This window comes from Aquila chrysaetos, chromosome Z (genome assembly GCF_900496995.4).
Source record: "Aquila chrysaetos chrysaetos chromosome Z, bAquChr1.4, whole genome shotgun sequence".
Taxonomy (NCBI): domain Eukaryota; kingdom Metazoa; phylum Chordata; class Aves; order Accipitriformes; family Accipitridae; genus Aquila; species Aquila chrysaetos.
The window spans coordinates 70,189,958-70,206,044 of NC_044030.1; the positions used below are offsets into that span (position 1 = coordinate 70,189,958).

General features: G+C 37.8%; 1 protein-coding gene across 1 annotated transcript in view; it reads right to left on the reverse strand.

Annotated features, from left to right (window-relative positions):
- The window catches only part of PARP8 (poly(ADP-ribose) polymerase family member 8), a 120,256-nt gene that overhangs the window by 45,134 nt on the left and 59,035 nt on the right, over positions 1-16,087 (reverse strand). The window contains exons 6-10 of the mRNA XM_030005025.2: positions 14,278-14,355; positions 8,991-9,085; positions 5,433-5,493; positions 4,276-4,366; positions 1,307-1,373 (exon numbers count right to left, since the gene is read on the reverse strand). Of these exons, the coding sequence (XP_029860885.1) occupies positions 1,307-1,373; positions 4,276-4,366; positions 5,433-5,493; positions 8,991-9,085; positions 14,278-14,355 (392 nt within the window). The remainder of the gene's footprint in view (positions 1-1,306; positions 1,374-4,275; positions 4,367-5,432; positions 5,494-8,990; positions 9,086-14,277; positions 14,356-16,087) is intronic.

The following is a 16,087-nucleotide window of genomic DNA, read 5'->3' on the forward strand; positions in this document are numbered from 1 at the left end:
GAAGGTAGGGATGTCAAATATTACAATACCCAAAGAGGGTTTACAGAGAAGACAGAGCCAGACACTTCCCAGAGATGGACAGCAAAAGGCAGTGGTCACAAGTTGTGGCAAGGGAACATAAAGGCTATAAAAAGACATCCACAAGAAGAATGGCTGAATACAATAGGTTGCGCACAAAGGCTGGAGATTTCACAGCTCAGCTGCCTGAGACTCTGAGTGAACTAACCTAACTTTGAAGTTAGTGTCAGTTGGAGCATGAGGTTGCACTAGGTGACCTCCAGTAGGTCCTTCCAAGGCAAATTACTCTGTGACTCTAATGACTCTTCAGTGGGGGTCTTTGAGTGATAAAGTCAAAGCAGAAGTTGGTATGGACTTTACCAAAAATTTAGTGACTCTTCAAAGATGAATACCCTGTTGCCACAGCAACCCCATGGCCACGGGGTTCATGAGTATTCTGACTTCTGCTCAACTGTGAATTATACAGCTATGTCCTTGAAAATGTCTTGTGGGAACCTTTAGTAATTACCTGGTGCACAAATCAGAGACAGTGTAAGTACTGAAATGTTTTAAGAGACTGTTCATGTCTGGGGAGCATTTCATTATTTTTCTTCAAAGTCATGTATTTTCATAACATTGCTTCATTTGTAAGATTATGAAAACGCTGCACTGAATTTCTTTAAACACCAAACATCAAAAGATTTTTTTCTTCTTAAGAGATTCGTAATGTTGTAATGGTCAGGTATTAAAGCCTATATTCTTGTCATTTTATTACACATACACAAGCATATGTGAAAAGATGACTCAGCAAAAATTTATTAAATTGAATTGTACCATGAACATATGAAACTGCTAATTTTTTCGACTATTCTTCCCTCTTGTCCTCAAAACATGGATGGCCTAATTACTGTTGTACATCCTAGAGGCCACCATGAAAGCATAGCCCCCTTAGGGTATGCAAGATGCTCAAAAACATTCCTGCTCCAGAGGCTTCACCATCTAAGCAGAAACATGAAATTCAACACTCCTAGTTACAGTCTTTTGAACTTTTGTAGCTTACTTCCTAAATGGCAGGAAAGTGACAGAAAACCCTGGGAGGCAGCACAAATCCGGTTCTCCTCAACAACTGTCAAAACTGAACTTAAAAAGGCAAATCTTGTTATTTTTTATTTAAAGAAAAACAAGTTCAAAACACTTTGATCCAACCAACCTGACAACCTGAGAATTTTATCCTACTTGACATGGTCCAGGAACTAAAAAGAGTGTAGTATTTGCCTAAAAACAGGGGTTTACACTTTTCTAGACTTACTTTTTCAGCTGATGTCCCAGCCCAAATCTTTCCTTAGTAGAGATCTGAAATACATCCACAGTTGGCACTATGGAAAAATGAGATATTGTTGATACATGAACTTACAGCAATAATCAAAAACTCATGACCATATAAATCATATTTAAGGACTCTGTTCTATCTGGACCTTTACTATAGACAATACCATTGAAGCAATGGTGAAAGTGGACATGTCATGCAAACCAATTAAGAAATGAATGGTCTTTTTGGGAATATCAGCCAATATAATTTGTAATTTTACAAATAAGTATTTTAGAAATTGAATTCCCCCAAATGTATCTCTTCCCACTAATTTTAATTACTAAAAAGTGTCTGGTTTTTATATTATGCAAGTACTAGAGAGCAGCATCAGATTAAATGTATCTGGACTTGTAATTTATCTCGCCTAATCTCAAATTTTTTTCCAAGTAAGTAGTCTTTACACACTACAGTTCCTGTGACTATGAAGAAAACCCAGAGTGGAATAAACTGAATTAATCAGTATCTGGTTTTTCTTTCTGAGGGCATTTTAATACAAGACCCATAATCTTCATCGAAGTGCCTGATATATGAATTCCAGTGGCCAAGGAATACCCTGAATTTTCCTCAAGACCTGTCCTAACATTGGTACATCCATATTCGTCTGTCAGAAAATTGGAAGTGTACGGGGTGAAGTTCTGAAATTAGCTCCTGGTATTACTAAAGTCCTTTAATAACAATTACTAGATAGAAGTGACAGATGGAATCCAGCACTTTTTGAGAGAGCCTCAGGTCCTCAAGGCAGGACAACAGCCAACACATATTACAAGCACAAATAGACTTTATACTTCGTATTACATAAGGTGATAATGACTACAGTAAAATAAAAAAGGAATGAAAACAAAAAATCTGGGGTTGGTTCAAATTTTATTAGAAAAAGTAAATCAGTACTTTAAAATCTGTATTATTCTGATCACTCAGAAAGCCAGATTTTTTTCAGAATGTCAGTTTATCCTTTAATTTCACTTTAATAAATTAAATTTCAAAATAAAATACAATATATCTAACCTGCCCGTCCAATTTCACTTAGTTCAAAGCCCTGTAGATACCCTTTCTCTAATGTTATTATTTGAATATAATCTCATCTTTTAAAGACAAACTGATGATTTTTTTCAAAAGGGATGAATGATTTGATTAGGGATAGCAATGTCTTAAGATTGTCAAATTTAGGACACATGGTAGGGGGGGAATATTTTCAATGAGAATCATCATAGCTAGACCAGCAGTCTTAAAATCTGACATCTAGACTACAGTTGTTGTCTATGCTCTACAGTCAGAGAAGCCAGCCCGTTACCTCCAAAGGCTGATTCATCCTCATTTAAGACAGGTTTGTAAGGCACATGGGAGAAACTGTCCACAAGTACAATAATGAGACAAGCTATTCACTAGAAGAATGACTATCTAAAATCAGGATATTACACAGCTACAAGGTGGTACTAATACCCCTCATTGTGCTTTGGAGTATACTGCATTTCTGTTTATCAATCAACAGAAAATACTATAGAAGAAAAACACGTAGCATAAAGTTATGGCCCAGTGGTCTCAAAAAAACGTATTTAAGGGGGAAGAGGAATTCACAGAGAAAGCGTCTTGTTAACACAAAAGATGGTGGATCTCATGGGCCTTTTCTGTTAAATAGAGACATGGCTGCAACAGCAGCTGAGCTCTTAAAACCAGTATCAGCTAAGCACTTGCCTCTGGCCCTGATCTTGCCTTTCTTGATACTCAGGCACTCCCACAATCAGTCAGCTGCAGGACTGGGAAGCAAGCTTCCTGTTTTAACCTTGTCAACGGTGCAGAAGATATCTTGTTACTTCTCATTTCACTAGATCATATCTTACTGCATGCTGCTCTTCACGCTTCACCTTCTCTTATTTGCTGCACTTTTTTATTTTTTAAATTACATTTTGATAGAAATATTCTGAATACTAACACTGCTACCTGCTACGGCAAATACATATTTTAAGATCCACTTACTTACAAAAAAGATTGAGCCAATAAAATACAGACAAAAAGACCAAAGTCAAGCAAAAAAAAAAAAAAAGATTGATGTAATGAAATGCTTATTTGAATGAACAGAATATAGCTTATGGTTAGCATCGGCAGGCAACATATCCTATAAAAATAGCTCATTGGGACGGATTTTGCTAAACATATTATGACTGGAAATATCTATGCATTTTCCAGAGGCAGAATTCTCCCACAGATACAAGCCTGAACTGACAGCTTGTACTGGAAGCCTCCAAAGCCGGGCAAGTTATGATCCAAATTGCAACTTAGTTCTGACTTCCCACTGTAAAAACATAACGGAAGTTGATTCTGCATATGAATGTTTCCAAATCTTCAAAATAAGTTGATTCTTCAGGAGTCTGACCATTTTTACTCTCATGAGGAAGCTTTACTCACTTAACAACTCATTCAAATCTAGAGATTCCCAGAGTTCACACAGCCATATAGAAATCAGAAGCTGAAAGGGTAATTATCATGACCTGATTCTTCAAAGGTGTGTGAAAAAGGGCATATTAATGTGCTGCACAGGTCTGTGTATGTATACCTTATCAGTAATATCTCAGCTGTGCAGATGATGCCTGATTTCCAAAATCAGGAAATCACATATTAGAAACTGTAGATCTTTATTCCTTAACCCTGGTTCCTAGGGGAAGCAGTTGCATTTCAAAAGCTATCAGGAAAACAAGTTCCAAAAATCAACCTATGAATGTTTAAATTAGATGCCCATGCCATCATTGAGGGCCTAGCCATGCACATAAATATAAGCAGTAGGACTGCTCTCAGCAGTAAATCTAAGCACACGCAGGGTCAAAGATTTGATAGTAAATGAGTATCGATCACCTAGTACATGGCTCAGACTGAGACACCATATAAGCCACATGAAGAACACACGGGTGACTAACCTGGACCATTTAAGTACTGTGTAAGTGAACAGTGCAATCGTACTATTATAGGCTCTGTGCGAATTACATCCCAAGCCACAGCAATCTCTTCCTAGTTCAAGACAAAAAGAAAACAACAGACACCATTAGCCATCATCAGGAACTGCTGCATTTTGTCAGTCTGCCTTAGGGGTGTTATAAACATCATCCATCCATTTACCCAGTTGTGGAATAACTACTCCAACTTTAAACTTGAGACTTAGGACAAACTATTGCCTGCTGATGCCCCTAAGAGCGGTGTTAGACTGCTTCCAGTTCCTGAGTATGCTCATTTAAACTGAGCACAGGTTTATACACAACACTACATCTACAGTGGAGGCAGACACATTCCCATTTATCAAGAGATACTACTTCAAAGCTGGGAAGCAAAGGAACAAATAAAGATGGAAAGGAAACTCATCCCATAACACAGGGCAAAGGAAACTTTTGCTCCTTAAGACTGATTAAAATAATTCATGGTATGATCAGATTTTCTTAAATTTTAGAAAAGCCCAAGAATAACTATCTTATGTGTTGTGCTGACCAGAGAATATGACATATCTGTGCAGAAGCTAATGATGCCCCTAAAAGCACTGACTTTTATTCTTTATCTAGAGGACAGGAAGTTACTGCGCAGGTGAGGTGAGGAAGTGTGGAGCTAGTGACAGTGTAACTGTTACAGAAGCCATGCTGTCAGCTGACAGCACCACTGTCCTGTGTCTCCTTTGCCACTCAAGCCTCTCCCTAATCAGCTGCGGATGCTGAGAAGCACATAGGAGAGCTTCAGCCAAGGTCTTCATCCCTTCAGGACTCTAAGTGCCTTCACCTAACTAACATCTAGGATAGCAAAAAAGTAAATGTATTTCATTTATATCAGTTAAAACATTTACCATTCACAAACCATATTCAAAAGGAAATACACATGCAGTAAATAAAACCCTACAAAGCATTTTAACAATGTGATCATAAAAGGAAAAGGAAACCTTTCCACTGAGTATCAATCAATAAAGTGACAGCCACTTGTGAAGATCAAGTCTCTGAAAAAGGAAAGCCTCAGTGGTTGTCTAGAGAGTCTGATGTGTAGCAGAATTAAATGGGTGTTAATGTTCATTATGTAATTCTGTGATTAGATTACTCACATCAAGAAAGCTAACATCAATATGCAGATCAATATCTACATCATCAATGGCTCCATATTCCCTGAAAGGAAAGAATTACATTACATTAGAGCTCTTTAAGATACTCCTCAGCCCAGGAGTACTTACAACAGCAAAGATTTTATAAAGGATAATCTTGTCTGTAAAATCAGAATGCTTACAAAATATGCATTTGCATACATTGGATCAATATTCCCAGTGGGTGACGACCATCTGCTGCACTGAAACTTTCTTTCAGTGGACCTTGCTTAAACAGGCTAAATCTTTTTTTCTACTAATTCCCCTAAATTCTCTCTCCATTGCTGCTATGTATTTTTGTCTTGCATATTGCACAAATAATTCAAGAAAACAAATTCAAGGTCACATGCTCCTCCTATTTATAACAAAAGAAAACCCTAGTTAATTTTCAAAAGTATTTCAGGTTAACTGTCAATAACCTAAGTAGAGGTTTGAGATAAATTGTTAAAGACAAATACAACATAGCCTAGAGGGTGGCATATTATACCTGTGGGATTGCTTCATACATTCAAGCGTTTGTTTGTCAAAACATAAAGATTGCCCTGTAAGGTGCTTAAGGCAATAGTTAGCTTATTTTATCTGTTATGTGTAGTATTTCTGGAATCCCCCAAGGTTCAGATTTAACTTATGCTCGTAGGTGTTTCATTGCCATCTGAAATCTTACATTTAAAGTATGGCTTTTCTGCCTCTTATTTTCTGACTCATTCTGATTGCCCTCTCCCAATGTACTTGAAGACTTCTGAAAAATAGGACTAGAAAATACTTATTCATACACCTAAATAAAAAATTGCTTTCCTTTTCATTTAAATTACTTAAGTGGACAATACTGTAAAAGTGCAATCACTCCCAATTTTTCACAGACTAGCTTCTACTCACTAGTTTTTTTTCTTTATACTGCATTTATGTGCTTGCTCTCACAGTGACTTCCACGCTTTTCTATTAAACTAGACTAAGACATTGCACAGTAACAGCTGTGCATAAATAAGCTGATACGGTAATTTTGAAATTCAAAAATACTTTTTGTGAATAAAACTATCTCCTACCAATGTGGCCTCTCAGCCCATGGTAGGACCTAGCTCACACTGGAAATGCCTTGACCTCTTGTGAAGATTGGTGGAGGGAATCCCTTCTACCAAACCTCGGCATCTCAATGGTTCTCTCTGGTGAGGGCAAACCCAAAGACTATCTCTAGATCAGATGTGTCCAGACATGGCACACACAGGGCAGGCAAACAGCTGGCCAGGGCTGTGTTACCTGGAGCTTCCCAGCCACCCTGAGAGCTGCTCCAGACTCTGCTCACCCAGAGCTGTACAGGCACTTACTGACCTCCTACAGCTCACTGAAGACCTGGCTTTGAAACAGTGAAATTCTCCACCTACTGAATGGCTTAGCCACTATCCTACACAACAGTGGCCTCAGTTTTTCGTGAATTTTCCACAAGACCCAAAGAACAGATTGTTATGAACTATTAAGTAATATTTATGAACCCAGGCTGGTGTTACCCACTTGACTGAGATTCAAAAGGCTGTGAACAAGCATAATTTTATAAATTAAACAGAAACACAGTTGAACTGAGGAACACAGAAATATTAGTGGAAGAAAGGACAAGACAAAAATAAGTTATAACTGTGGAATTTCTATACTCACTGAAATCCCTTTGCCATCCTAGAAAATGGATTTTAGACACATGATGCTGACTCTAGTTTTACTTCCCCAAGCTGAAAGGCATGAAGAAATGTTTTCTCCCAGCACCTGAAGCTTAGGTCTGCTGCCTACAATGGCTCCATGAACACATCTTGATTTTGAAGCTCCCAGAGGTCCTCTGTCCACCAATGCATAAGCAATGTAAATAGATACCAAAGAGTTTGGATCAGTTGGTCCAAAGGGCTTTCTCACAGCTTTCGTGGCCAGATTTCAAAGGGCAGTGGTGAAAAGCATGCAGGTATAGGAATTTCACTTTTATGTGTACAGTTGACTCTGTGACAGCAAGAGACTACTAAAAGAGGGTCAACTGTCTAGGAAATAATGCATCTTAGTGGGTGTCACTGTCAGACAGACTCCTCTCTCCACAGAGAAGTGGAGCTGCAGGAGAGGGATGAAACCGAATGCTTAATGCCGTTTCTCATTTCCAAGAATTTATAAGTATTTTCAACTGCAACAGAGTGGAAGAATCGTTAAAGTTTTCCACATGCCAAAAGCAGCCACAGATGCGAATTTGTACTAGAGTGAACCTAAGCAGATCACAATGCTTCCAATGAAACGGTTCATTCAATAAATTAGATGCATTAAAGTTTTTGAAAGGTTACATATAATGTTTCAATTTTAGAAGCTTGAGGGAGCCTATTATCAAGATATTCTCAATTTCATAGTTATCCATTTGGCAACTAAACATTTATCTCACTCATTTCCTAAACCCATCTGCAACTATTTGGATTTAAATTCCCCAGGTCCTCGAAATGTAATGAAATTTTCACTTAATTTGAAAAGGTATAGTACACCATAGTTGTAGATGTGCTCTCTCTTCTTAGACAAAAATAACAGAGCTTATTGTTTAGAGGTTAATGGGAATTGTTACTTGCAATATATGTATGCCTAAGGTTATTATCTTCTCTGTATTTTATTACTTTATTTGTATGACAACTTTGATATTTTCTTTGTAATACATCTGACAGGTCTGTTACATCTTGCCTACCTGTTATTTTTATTAAATTATTAAGATTACATAGATGGAAAATGATGTTATAAAACACCTGAAGCGTATTAAAAATATCATACAGCTATGCCCTGTGACAGAATCATACATACTCATATATGCCCAACAGAATTTTTGTGTAATTACACTTTGCAATCCACCTCTGACTGAGGTTCCATCACTTCCCTGTGGAGGATACTTTAGATTCCCACAATTAGAAAGCTTTCCTAAAATCTAATCAAATTCTTGTTTGTTGCTAACACAGCTAGTTTCTTATTGTCTCTCTCATGATGACAATAAAGAACATTTAATCACTCCTCCTACCTACAAACAGCTTTTTTGAAGAAGAACTGTTATTATGTCTTCTCCTTCTCTTTTTTCCAGAGTAGACATATCCAATTCCTTCAATTTTTCCCTAGGGAAAACATTTACTAAATCTCTTATCATTCCTATTGTTCACCTCTAGGGCAAAAGACAGAATATAACAGAAAAGGAGTTTAACAAGGGTTTAGAGTAATGCTGACTAGTAATTTTTGACAAAATACAACAGCCTGATCAAATACCAACTGGACTGCAAAAGACAATGATGTTTTAGAAGAGGCTTCCAAGGCTTATTCTCAGCACAGCCAGTTGTATCAGTACTCAACCACAAAAAAAAAAGAAAAAACAAAATGAACATTATAGCTAGCCAGCAGCGTTCCTTCCTGTTGCCACACAATATGCAGCAATCACCAGAAGAGACTTCTGCTTTGGCAGTCAGGGAAAGTCCACAAGGAATTCAATCTCCAAAAGGTTAAAGGTTCAGCAATACAGAAATGTCAATGACATACCTGAGAGATACTGCATTAGGTCCATAGATCTCTCTCACTGCTGTCAAATCAGCCTCCAGCTGTGGGTGCTTGTGAAGTTCTCCATCATAGCTAACCTACCGGGGAAAAAAAATATCATAGGAGTTCTTATTTATTTCATTACTGGCACCTGATCTAGGCTCTTCAAAGTTCCCCCTCCAAAATATGCTGCATAAAGATTCCTTAATGCAACGGTCAGAAAGGACACTGTATTGATAAGCTGAAGCACTGAGCTGGCCTACCTCACAGGCAATGAGATTTGCAAAGCAGGCACTTCTGCATCAGAATTTTTTGAGGGTCCCACTCCTGTTCGTGGGACAAGAAGCTGCAAAGGACTCATCCCTCTATCCTGTCTTGTCCTGGGGTTTGTTCTGGGACACTTGTGCATTTTAAAACTGTTAAGTAGGAGAAGAACCAGATCTCCCCAATCATATCATCCCTGTCCAATCACTACAGGACAAAGGTTTGCTTGTTGTCATACTCTCATATATATTAGACACAGAATGGCTTGGGCTCCACAAGAGAAGCATGAAACTACTCTACGTACCAAGTGTCTCAGCATCTAAATTCCATTTTCAGTCTACCCATTGGCTGTATTCTATCCGCCAGTGCAATGATATCAGACGAAAACAAAATAAAAGAACACTTTCCCATTTTAAGTATTTTACCAGAGTAGGTGTAAAGAAACAGCTATTTAGACATCACCCCCGTTTTTTTCAAACTCTAGATGAAAAATGGAAAACGTTATGTTAGTGCGTACACTATAAAGTAAAACTTGTGAGCTGGTTTGGTTGGACTGTATGAAGTCAAAATAATTAATATCCTCCTATCTTCTAAAAGGACCAAAATACCTCTTTAGCCTTGTAACAATCTATTCACAGTCTATTACTACTTTCTTGTTAAGCAATATGCTCCTGATTGTATGAACCTAATTCCACTTCTTTACAACAATTAGAATGATAGTAATTCCACAGAAGTTGAGGAACTCCCTAGATTTGGACAGATTCAGAAATGAGAGTAGGATTTGGCTTGTACCTTCAACAAACTCAATGACCAAAGCAGAAGAGTGTAATTTACCCCTTTAGACATAGATATATATATCCATATACAGGAATTTCTGCAGAGAATTCTTGCTATTGCAGAACCGTATCTAACTGCAGTACTGTTTCTTCCATTTGTACATCCAAATCTGTACGAGACCAGTGCTGTGACACTTTCAGCTCTGATATCTAGAGATGTACTTTTCAATCTAATTAAATAAATTTCAATAGAATTAAAATAATAATCAGCTGCTCACTTTTTACATGTGAAAATTAGCAAAGAATAATTTGGTTAGACTTAGAATTCTTCAAATATAAGGCACAGAATTCATCAGCATAGCATGGAAATGTGTTTATCAGAGGTATCAATGATATTCATGACCAGAAGGGTATAAGCCAAGTACCTCTCCCTTGTTTGGGCAGGCATGTCAGAACAATTTTCCAAGTAGAAAAGCATGGGAAGAAAACCTTTATTCTAATTTTTTTTTCAATTTAGGTAGGAGCAAACCAATCCTTTTTACATGCTCATTACTCAAAGATGAATTCTTTAAAGATGCATAAATAATTGCTGTCCTGCTTCCAAAGACAGCACAGCAATTATTTCACAAATTGTAGCTGTGGTGCACTTGTCACCTTTGTTGGTCTTAAACCACATTTTTTTAATCAGTCTTATGTATCAATAATAATAAAATCCAAAAGGAACACTATGCAGAACACTGAACTGATCAACATAATGCTTTCTCCAATCTCTTTTCTGATGGTAAGAGGTTATGAACTCAAAAGGGAAACAAAGCAGGGTTCTGGCAAATTGTAAGACCACAGTATGGTATTTTCCACCCCTGAATTAGTGCCACAGACATGCTGATGTATGCAGAGGAGACTGCCAGAGTTTTGTATATCTGCATTTGCAAGTATGTCCTGTAAGTGAAGCATGAGAGAAGGAGAGAGCGCGCCAAAGGCAGTAGTATTACTGTTTCAATCTCCTGTTCTTGTTTGGAAATGTAGAAGATAGAGATTCAAAGCAAGAATTAACAGAGAGTCTCAGAGAAAGCGAATATAAAAGCTAAAAATCTGATAACTTTGCTGTGTCTGAAAGGTCTGTGTTTAGAAAGTCTCAGTTTTTAATCTGAGACCTGATTCAGATTATTTTGTCCCACATAATGACAAAAGGTTGCATTTTTAAAGGGGATTAAGTGATTTACAAACCTAAATCCCATTGAAAATCAATAGGACTTGGGCTATTGAATCACTTAGCTACTTTAAAGTATTTATCCATTAAATCCTTAGGAAGGATTACAAGCAGGTGCCTAGGAAGCTGATACAAACATTTAATTTATGACCAAAAGGTCGTATCTTGTTTTCACTGCCCATCAAATGCCATTTCCCATCTTCCACGGTCCTTGTTTCATCATCAGCTGCTCTCTTGTCTTTCCGGCTGTAACCACTTAGCAATGTTAAGAATTATCCCTGACCTCCACCTTCCCCAACTGTACTGCAAACAATTACACTGGCATCTATTCCTTCTAGTTGCTAAACTCAATGTTTTTGTCCCCCTTCTCTGTGGGCACAGCAAACACTCATCCCAAATGATGACTAGCTTGCCTTGCCAGTTCCCCACATATACAGTCAACTATTTTGTCTTCCCAATACACCTGGTTCTCACTTAGCAACTCTTACAATCACTTTATTGGAAAAAGGACTGCTCTTTTTGTCTCTCAAGGGACTTTGTTCATTACCTGATTTCCTATTTATTTTCTGAGTCCTCAATATTTTCTTTAATTCTACAGGTTCTCTTTAGAATTTTGTCTTTTTGACCATGAAATTCTAAATTCAAAATTTCCTTTTTTCTCCCTTGTTAAATATACTTTCTATGACATCTTTTCCTGGTTTTTGTTTATTCTCTTCATTTTGCTTTTTGAATATTCTATACTGAAGACAGTCACAATCATCTGATATTTTATTTTTGTTGCTGATTGTGCTGGGTTTGGCTGGGATAGAGTTAATTTTCTTCATAGTAGCTAGGAAGTATATAGGGCTATGTGTTGGATCTGTGCTCAGAAAGAACAGTATTGATAATACAGAGATATTTTTGTTATTGCTGAGCAGTGCTTACACAGAGCCAAGGCCTTTTCTGCTCCTCACCCCACCCCACCAGCGAGCAGGCTGGGGGTGCACAAGGAGTTGGGAGGGGACACAGCCGGGACAGCTGACCCCAACTGACCAGAGGGGTATTCCAGACCACAGGACATCATGCTCAGCATATACAGCTGGGGGGAGAAGAAGGAAGGGGGGACGTTTGGAGTGATGGTGTTTGTGTTCCCAAGTAACTGTTAGGTGTGATGGAGCCCTGCTTTCCTGGAGATGGCTGAACACCTGCCTGCCCATGGGAAGTGGTGAATGAATTCCTTGTTTTGCTTTGCTTGCATGCACGGCTTTTGCTTTACCTATTAAACTGTCTTTATCTCAACCCACAAGTTTTCTCACTTTTACCCTTCTGATTCTCTCCCCCATCCAACTGTGGGGGGAGTGAGCGAGCAGCTGTGTGGGGCTTAGTTGACGGCTGGGGTTAAACCATGACACTGATCTAACGGGGGGGGGGGGGGGGGGGGGGGGGTTGGCCAGTTATAATTCCTTCAATTAAATGTATTACCTTAAAAAAAATGACAACGCAATATAATGTAGTTTCCACTTCAAATATACGGGAACTAAATTCTAACCAGTACTGCCTGTTACACAGCTCTTTTACACCTTGCAAAATGATGTACTGCTCTCTGTGTTCATATCTCATAGGCAGCGTTAATATTTATTCATTCATTTGGGCACTAGCAGGCATCCTTTTCCAAACGTATTTGCACTGGTTCAAGAAATAAGCACTCCCAGCTGTTTGCTGCCTTCTCCTTCACCTTGAGGTTACTGCCCTTTCTGCAGAGTTGAAAAATGGAGCCAGTACACACAACTCATCACTACAGGGCAAAATCAGAAGATTTTTCCTCTCAGGCAGATTAAAATAAGACATCATGCTTTGCACTGAAGTATGTGTGCACAGTCCTCCCCAGCACTCCGTGGGGCTGTAGGCATTGGCAGCTAAAGGGAGGCAATTCTGCAGTCATTTCTAAAGTGAACAAGAGTAAATACCCCATGTCAGTTATTTCTGACACTGAAAATACATTCTTTCAGTTCCAGTTTCAATATCACTTTTAATAGCTTTTTAGGGGTGTGCTTTTTTTTTTGGAGTAAAGCACCTCAACATGTATTTCGTGTTCAAACCCCACCACGCTGTTGGCTCTGCAAGATAAGAGACTCGGCGATGTCCTGCTCATCAGCATCCCACGCTCTCTGCACCGACCCAACCGGCTGGCACTGCTGGCGTGCTCCTGCAGCCTTGGCTCTGCACCCAGGGCACGGATGGCTTCAGCTTCAAGGCTGAGGCAGGGACAACTTTCATAAACAGCAACCATAATTCGTTAAAATGTTCATCAAAATAAACAGTTCTAATAACACAAATGAGGAATGATTCCTTTGGGGCAATAGTTAGACTAAAAAGATAAGAAAAATCTGAATAAAGAGACTAGCAGCGTGAAGTGCTCTATTGACACTGCAAAAGGAAAAGAGATGAAGAGATTTTATTTCCCAATACATAACAGAATGTAATAATAAGTAATTCTGCTGAAGCAACAGGAAGGAGACACAGAGCAGTACATTCAACTAAAAATATGTAGCATTTTCCAAGGTGAATTTAACTGTGGAGCTCAGAAAAAGAGTGGACTATTGCCTAGATCAAAATTATTTTGTAATAACCACTTTTACAATTAAATTGCGGTGCTCTTGACTTTACAAAATGGCAGTCCTCCAGAAGGTAACAGATTTGGATCCAGCCTGACTTCCTATTTGTATCAATAATGGGATAAGCTTTAAAAAGTGAATATCTATTTCCTGGAAGTAAGCAACTGGCTTCTATTTTCAAACGTTCTGAAGAGTACTTGCTTTTTCTATTCTTACAGCTTTGCAAATGTAAACAAACTAATCTTATTTTAAATTTGATATAATTATGCAGTATAACATAGACAATATTTCTGCTATAAAATACTATGTATATATACATATGGCATTCTATTTGATGTTGAATAAATATAAGGAATTAATTATTACCATAAATTTATAATGGAATGAACAACAGAAGCTTTCAAATATTAATTTCTTGAAATTTGTGCAAAAATGTCTTTCATTACCTGTCCTCCATAATAGAATTCCTCAGAATCATTATCTCCTTCAGAGTCTTCTTCAACTGTGCTGTTGTGCCGTGACTCCTTATTGGAAAAGGAAAGTTAATAATGATACAGGTTATATGCTTATCTCACATTTATAGTTCTAATTACAACTACAGGAACTATGTTTTCACGAATAAGCTCATAGCACCCTTTATTAAGAGATTTTTTAGTATCATTTTTCCAAAAAAGTACTAAGGGCCTGTTTTAAGAATAGTGAAATATCAGACAAAACAAGCATCTACTAATTAAGTACATAAAACCACCCTGAATATGTTGGAGAAATAGTACTTTGTCTGGCTACAGACTCAGTGTGGTATTTTAGGGAACTGAGGAGTTCATTATACTATGTGGGGATACTTCACTCTGTGCTTTTGCTAAACAAAGCATCATTTACCCACCAAGACAGGTTCTGGACTTAATTCATTTGGTGTTTCAGTGACCTAATAAAATTTTAATTTACTTTATTCTGGTAAATCAATTCTAATAGTTTAAGGAAATAATTCAAGTTTGAACATGGGATCTCTTAAGTTCCTTTCTGTGAAAAACTGACACATTGCTGCTTAATTATTATTTTTAACAGAAGTTCCAGCCTGTTGCTAGAAAAGTTCAAACTTAGTTTTCTAAATAGCTCTGTTCTGAGACTTTGAAAATTAAGGACTAGAAAGTAATATGCTTACCCAAGTAAAACCTGCTCTAAATAGGCTGCTCTGTGAATAATTGCACTCAAGTAAATAGAACATACTGGTACAGACTGCAACTCAGCATGAGTTGAAGTGTTATATTCTGCTTCCCACCAATGGAGCCTTTACTTATAATTATGTAATTGCTTGAAGATACTAATTCTTGTTTCCCACAATCCACATGTTATTTCTAGGCCCCATGCTGACAAGGATCTCCTAAAGAACACCTGTTAAAATCATAATTCTTCACTTTAACCTGAACATGATGCACTTAGTGCTTATTTTGTATTTATGTCTTGCACAGAACTGCCAAAATGGAATAGAAATCAGATGTATGAATCAAAGAATAGAAGTTACCCCTAAATCCCACATATTCATAAATGTCAAATATACCCCTATCACCAGTTTCGATGGTCAGACATTCTAACCCCATTTCCCCACCTTCGCCTCTAAAGTCCTGCTCTATTCACTGTATACATAGAACAAAAAAAGTATTTCAGCCAATTTCATGGCAATGTTCTACAACAAGGCATAAAAATAATTTCTGCTTCTACTTCACTGAAAAGAAACAAAGTGACTTTAGTCTTCTTTGGTTTATAATAACCTTAGTTCAAGGGGAAGACTGTGTTAAAACAGAACTCAACTGAACAAAAATTCAACATGAACCAAAGGGAAATGAAACTCTCACATCAGAATAGTAACAAACTCATCCTGTCCTAACCAAACCTCCAACTGTCTAGCCAACGTAAATGGTCAGTGTTAGAGACTTTTTTTAAAAAGTACTTTCATATTTAAGTACCTCATTCAACTAAAAACAAAATAAAAACTCAGACTTGCCCCATAGAAGCTGACTATATCTCGGGCTTTTAATTAAATGGGTAAATTCTTCCTGCACGTTTACCGAGCACCAAATACAATGATGAGGCAGTAGAAGCAAAGTATTTCCAGTGCAGCTTTTTACATCGAAACTACTAAAAACCCAACCATACGCATTAGCGTATCTGGGCATGCTTATCTCACCTTTCCAGGATCAAATACAGATCAGAGCCTAAAAAGCAGTTGTCAAGAACCTCAGCAATCACCCTTACCAA